We start from the raw sequence: 6,743 nt of genomic DNA, 5'->3' as shown, positions 1-6,743 counted from the left end.
GGTCGAATGCAGAGGATATTTTCAACGCACCTACTGTGTGTGTGACAATCACTGGCACTTTAACTTTAACTCTCAACTCAAAAACACTTGTATCTCAAATCTTAGACGACCATTGAAATGAATTCTAATCAAGTTAAATCATCAATTAATCAATGTTTATTTATATAGCCCTAAATCACAGCTGTCTCAAAGGGCTGCACAAGCCACAACGACATCCGCAGTGCAGAGCCCACATAAGGGCAAAGAAAAACTCACCCCAGTGGGACGTCGGTGACAGTGACTATAAGAAATCTTGGAGAGGACCGCATATGTGGTTGACCTTACCAAAAAAGCGAGGATGAAAGATTTGTGGATGAGGAAAGTTAGAGTGAAGCACTAGAAAAAAAAAAAAAAAGGCAACGGCAGTGGGAGCGATTCAGATGTTATTAGACACATTTACTTGGATAATTCTGGAAAATCCCCTTATCTGCTTATTGTGTTAATAGTGTTTTGGTGAGATTATAAAGTCATACCTGAACCGCCGGTGTCTCTGAGAGAAGCCAATGGAGGAGCAAAGATCACAGCTGCCTTTTTTGGAAGGACGCTAACTCCGCACAAGTCTCTGTTAAGAGCCGACTTAATATCACAATTTTCTCATTCAAAAACTTGCTGGTTGACATGTGGTGGAGAAACATGTTCGCTAAAGCTTCACAACAAACAAAGAAACACCGGCTGTGTTTCGGTTGCTAAAGGCAGCTGCAATCCACCAACAGCATTCTTCTTTATAGTCTCCATTATTAATTGAACATATTGCAAAAGATTCAGCAACACAGATGTCCAAAATACTGTGTAATTATGCGATGAAAAGAGACGACTTTTAGCCGTAAGTGGCCATCATTCCGCGAGGTTTTCAACAAAAAACTCAGCGGGAAATTTAAAATTGTAATTTAGTAAACTAAAAAGGCCGTATTGGCATGTGTTGCAATGTTAATATTTCATCATTGATATATAAACTATCAGACTGTGTGGTCGCTAGTAGTGGGTTTCAGTAGGCCTTTAAATCAAGCATTATAGCAGAAACTCGATAAAGATTCGATGTTGCCTTATTGACACGATGCAAAGGTCAAATGAGTGTAACTTTATTGTTGGAACTTTGGACCATCATTTCCACTGTAGCTGAACTGAAAGGATATTTCCTCCCTCACATTTTGCCAGAGACTAATAAGAGAAGCACCATGTTCAGGTAAGATAATACCTTGTATTTTTCACTCAAGTTCAAGTGTCCTAACTCGAAAGCACCGCATTGATCCTGAGTCTTTTTTCCGTTGTAGGATTACTCTTTTGGTCTGCTTGATATTTGGCATTGCAGCTAAACCACATAAATCCTGGGTATGTACTGTACATATAGCATAATGCAGCTTCAACTCTACTCATAACAATGTAATGACAGTTGGAAGCTTGAGTGCATAATGTACATTTTTTTCCGTTTGTTTTTTTAGAATAAACCTGCTGATAAAGCCTTCCAGGAGACAGTCATGTAAGTTATGTCTTTAAACGAGTGTTGTCAAATGATACATATTTGAAAATGAATCACACTTTTAAATTTGGATTGATTGTGATTAATTACAGGTTATTCATTTAAATAATATTTTGACACAAATGCAATGTTATTATCTGAAACCTATACAGCAGGGGTCACCAACGCGGTGCCCGAGGGCACCAGGTCGCCCGTAAAGACCAGATGAGTCGCCCGCTGGTCTGTTCTATAAATAGCTGAAATAGCAGCACTTACCAGTGAACTGCCTCTATTTTTTAAATTGTATTTACTTACTAGCAAGCTGGTCTCGCTTTGCTCGACATTTTTAATTCTAAGAGAGAAAAAACTCAAATAGAATTTGAAAATCCAAGAAAATATTTTAAAGACTTGGTCTTCCCTTGTTCAAATAAATTCATTTATTTTTTTACTTTGCTTCTTATAACTTTCAGAAGGACAGTTTTAGAGAAAAAATACAACCTTAAAAATAATTTGAGGATTTTTAAACACATATACCTTTTTACCTTTTAAATTCCTTCCTCAATCAATGTTCAAGTAAATGTATTTACTTTTTTATTGTAAAGAATAATAAATACATTTTAATTTAATTCTTCATTTTAGCTTCTGTTTTTTCGACGAAGAATATTTGTGAAATATTTATTCAAATTTATGATTAAAATTCAAAAAAAATATTTTGGCTAATCTAGAAAATCTGTAGAATCAAATTTGAATCTTATTTCAAAGTATTTTGAATTTATTTTGAAATTTTTGTTCTGGAAAATCTAGAACAAAAAATTACTTGTCTTTGTTAGAAATATAGCTTGGTCCAATTTGTTATATATTCTAACAAAGTGCAGATTGGATTTTAACCTATTTAAAACATGTCATCAAAATTCTAAAATTAATCTTAATCAGGAAAAATTACTAATGATGTTCTATAAAAAATGTTTTTAATTTTTTCAAAAAGATTCGAATTAGCTATTTTTTGGGGCGGTACAGCTCGGTTGGTAGAGTGGCCGTGCCAGCAACTTGAGGGTTGCAGGTTCGATTCCCGCTTCCGCCATCATAGTCACTGCTGTTGTGTCATTGGGCAAGACACTTTACCCACCTGCTCCCAGTGCCACCCTCACTGGTTTAATTGAAACTTAGATATTGGGTTTCACTATGTAAAGCGCTTTGAGTCACTAGAGAAAAGCGCTATATAAATATAATTCATAATTCATCATTCATAATTTTTTCTCTTCTTTTTATAGGTTGACTTATGAATTTTAAAGAGTCGAAATTGAAGATAAACAATGTTTCAAAATTTAATTTTCATTTTTTTCGTGTTTTCTTCTCTTTTAAACCGTTCAATTAAGTGTTTTTTTTCATCATTTATTCTGTACTAAAAACCTTCCGTAAAAGGAAAAAAAATGTACGACGGAATGACGGACAGAAGTACCCATTTTTTATATATATATGATTTATTTATTAAAGGTAAATTGAGCAAATTGGATATTTCTGGCAATTTATTTAAGTGTGTATCAAACTGGTAGCCCTTCGCATTAATCAGTACCCAAGAAGTAGCTCTTGGCTTCAAAAAGGTTGGAGACCCCTGCTATTCAGGAACATTTGTTCTTATATTTTACTTGAACACACGTAATGTATTTGTTCAAAACTTGCCGACAGTTTTATCTAAAGTCCAGATAGGGTGTATTTTGAAGTGACATTTTCCACCAGTCAGAGTCTTCAACACTCATCTTTGCACTGACGTATGCACTTTAAGGAAACTTATTCGCGGTTAAATTAAAGGAGCATGTACAGTCAACATAAATTGCGTGACTAACCTGCGTATATACATTCTTAATGCAATACTTCTATTTGTGATTAATCACATGTATTTTCTCACATACCTATTTTATAAACTCATGAGTTATAGAAGCACTCTTTGACTGCCATTTTTTGCAGGAGTAGTAACCAAACAATTAGGCATTTCTGCTTGGTGCTGTCAAAGTCTACACTTCAATGTAGACCCTGATTTATTTTCACGCATGTATGTTGGTTCGTTTGATATACTGTAAAGCTGTGCACACTATCCCCTAAATTGGTGTAGTTGTGTATACTTTACAGCAGTGGTTCTCAAACTTGTTTCACCGAGTACCACCTCGGAAAACACTTGGCTCGCCAAGTACCACCTTAATAACTAATATTATAGGAGACCGGGCTTTGTGCTCCGCTGCTCCCAGTCTGAGGAACGCTCACCCTGACCACCTGAGGGCACCACAGATGGTGGATGCTTTTAAAAAAAAAAAAAGGCTTAAAACCTTTTTTTAAAAAAGCCTTTTTTTTTTTTTTTTTTTAGATATATGCACACTAGTTCTAGCTATTAGGCTATTGTAGTTTTTATTTTTATTATCTTTTTTTCTTTAATACACTCAATGTAAAATGTTTTTTTACAAATAAAATCTATTATTATATCTATTATTATTATTATTATTAAACAGTAGCGTAATGGCCTGAATATTCATTAAAACATGGCAGAGATATTATTCAACAAGTATATTTCATATTTCTGGCCACTGTTACATTACACTCAGTTTGAACAGTAACACTGTGTTTGAATATTTAATTACCGTATTTTCTGGACCCTAGGGCGCACTGCCAATGAGCGGGTCTATTCAGGTCTTTTTTCATACAAAAGGGGTAATTTTTTTTCTTCTAAATTTAAAAGAAAAGTTGGTTTTGCATAATATTGAGAAACAAAACGCCAGATAATATGTCTGCTAATGGGTACCATTTGGCAGCCCTTGTACACACACCATAGCAATACTTGTATCTCTGACTGCGGTAGCAGTAATGGGCCGACAATCCATCAAGCGGTGTGGCTTCAAAGTCGTACTAAAACAGATTTTTGGGTGCCGTGTTTAAAGTTCTTTGTTTTCAATGGCACATTTAAAGATTTGGGGTTGTTTACTGGCGTCATATTGCAGTCGACACATATCTATATATATATATATATATATATATATAGGACAAAGCTACGAACAATGGGAGACCGGGCTTTCTGCTCTGCCGCTCCCAGTCTGTGGAACACTCTCCCTGACCACCTGAGGGCACCACAGACTGTGGATGCCTTTAAAAAAGGTTTAAAAACCCTTCTTTTTAAAAAAGCAATTTTTTTTAGATATGTGCATACTAGTTCTAGCTATGAGGCTGATGTAGTTTTTATTTTTATTTATTTTTATTATCTTTTTATTTAATTTTTTTAATACACTGTAGCACTTCGACGTTGTTTACTCAATGTAAAGTGCTTTTTACAAATAAAATCCATTATTATTACTTTTATTATTATCTCTTATGTGTGACTACCATGCACTAGTCACACTTATCATTACGCCATGTACCAAATAAAATTGCTTCGAGGTCGGTAAGCACAACCAGAATTATTCCGTACATTAGGTTATAAGGCGCACCCTCGATTTTTGAGAAAATTAAAGGATTTAAAGCGCGCCTTATAGTCCGAAAAATACGGTAGGTGACTATCACTAGATGCCTGCTCACCACAAGGGCTTTAACAACATTGTGAAGTGTTGCATTGTTAGGGACTGTGTCTATCTAGGACTGTCGAAGTTAACGCTTTAACTCAGGGGTGTCAAATGTACAGCCCGTGGGCCGGGTCAGGCCCGCGTACAGGTTTTATCCGGCCCGCGGGATGAGTTTACTGAGTATAAAAATGAGCCAAAATTTTTAAATGAAAAAAAAAAAAACCTGCTGTTCTAAATGTGTCCACAAGATGTCACAATAGCAATTATTTGTATCTTTGTAGATGATACAACATATGCACAAAAAACACACACAATGTTAGTGCAACAGTCGAGGAAAATGAGAAAACTACATAAATAACATCCTGTGATTTGATTTTGATATTATTATTTTTATCTTGATAGATTGAAACTTAACACCAATGAGATGAATGATGAACATTATTACATAAATTATTCAGAAAGTATAAATAACGACAAATAAAGATAAAATACTATCAACCCAACAACATTACAATTTGTACATTTTCAGAATGTGCTTGTTTTACTTTTAAGCAAAGAAAACAATCTCCAGTTGTCTTTATTTTTAAGTTATCGTGGTGGGATTTTACTAGTCCGGCCCACTTGGGAGGAGATTATTCTCCATGTGGCCTCCGATCAAAAATGAGTTTGACACTCCTGCTTTAACTCATTTGATTAATCACAAAAAATAATCACATTAATCATGTATAAATGCCGATCAAACGTTAACCGTGGATACAAAAGAAATACAATGCAATTTAAAAAAAATATATACAAAAAAATACACAAATGTATTTGTGTCAAAATATCGTGCATGCAAGTAATTTATTGCGAGTATTCGTGATTAATCAGAATGCAAAAGTACGATTAATATAAATACAATTTTATTTGAACTAATTTGTCCGCAGGCTGAGGAAATAGTGACGTTTATGATGTTTTATTTAGGTCGGGAAAGAGGCCTTTAAGTGTGGAAGTGGAGCCCCCAGAGGACATGGATGAAACCGACATTGACATCGATCCGAGCATGAAGATTTGGGAGGACATAGTCGCCACTGGTAACATAAATAAGGTCATGGTGGCTGAAGAAGACCGGGATGACGTGCACCATCCCTCTGACCTGCGGAACCTTCAGCATGCCCAGGACAATACCGACAAGGAAGAGCCTGAGCAGGACTCGGATGTGATGTACCACAAAGCCGTAGAAGAGCTGCAACGATACATGGCCCCGCTCATAGGGGAAGATAAAAACAGAGTCCGCTTTCCTCAACCTCTACCAGAGGAGAGCGAGGCGCCTGCACACGTCAGACGTCAGGTAGAACCAGAGCAGTACCGAGACGACAACAGAGCCGCTGTCGTTGATTGGCCGTCTGAGAACAACAAGTACAACCAACCAGAGGAAGACCTGGATCATCTCTACCACCACTAATCATTTGGCATTATGTAAATACATGCCTGTTGAACATTGAATAATAAACTCATTATGACACTTGCCTTGTTTTTTCACTTATTGGCCTGCAAAGGTAAAAGAAACTGTCAGGCTTGCCACTGACTGTTTGTGTTTTAGTTTTTTCCTCTGTGTGTGTTTATTATTTCCTGTTTTTAGTTCCTGTCGGCGCTCTTATTTTGTCTGTTTCCTGTTTTTTTTCCTGTGCGCTTTCCCCTCAGCTGCGGCTGATTGGCACCTGGCC

The 6,743-nt window shown here is 36.1% G+C and overlaps 1 protein-coding gene across 1 annotated transcript; it reads left to right on the top strand.

Moving 5' to 3' along the window:
- Positions 1–1,010: 1,010 nt before the first annotated feature.
- si:ch211-217g15.3 (uncharacterized protein LOC368914 homolog) lies at positions 1,011–6,541 on the top strand. The gene is made up of 4 exons (XM_061909922.1): positions 1,011–1,222; positions 1,311–1,368; positions 1,479–1,516; positions 6,001–6,541. The coding sequence occupies exons 1-4, from the start codon at positions 1,107–1,109 to the stop codon at positions 6,479–6,481; spliced, it is 693 nt and encodes a 230-aa protein (XP_061765906.1). The 5' UTR covers positions 1,011–1,106; the 3' UTR covers positions 6,482–6,541.
- Positions 6,542–6,743: the final 202 nt, after the last annotated feature.

This window comes from Nerophis ophidion, linkage group LG09 (genome assembly GCF_033978795.1).
Source record: "Nerophis ophidion isolate RoL-2023_Sa linkage group LG09, RoL_Noph_v1.0, whole genome shotgun sequence".
Lineage (NCBI taxonomy): Eukaryota > Metazoa > Chordata > Actinopteri > Syngnathiformes > Syngnathidae > Nerophis > Nerophis ophidion.
Note: the sequence above shows the minus strand (reverse complement) of the source record. Positions and strands in the feature narration are given on the sequence as shown.

Bases quoted from the DNA above. Each gene is read 5' to 3' on its own strand.
- si:ch211-217g15.3 (XM_061909922.1), top strand. From the start codon at position 1,107: ATGAGTGTAACTTTATTGTTGGAACTTTGGACCATCATTTCCACTGTA. The intron at 1,369-1,478 runs GTATGTACTGTA...TTGTTTTTTTAG, and splicing joins CTAAACCACATAAATCCTGG to AATAAACCTGCTGATAAAGC. The intron at 1,517-6,000 runs GTAAGTTATGTC...TGTTTTATTTAG, and splicing joins GCCTTCCAGGAGACAGTCAT to GTCGGGAAAGAGGCCTTTAA.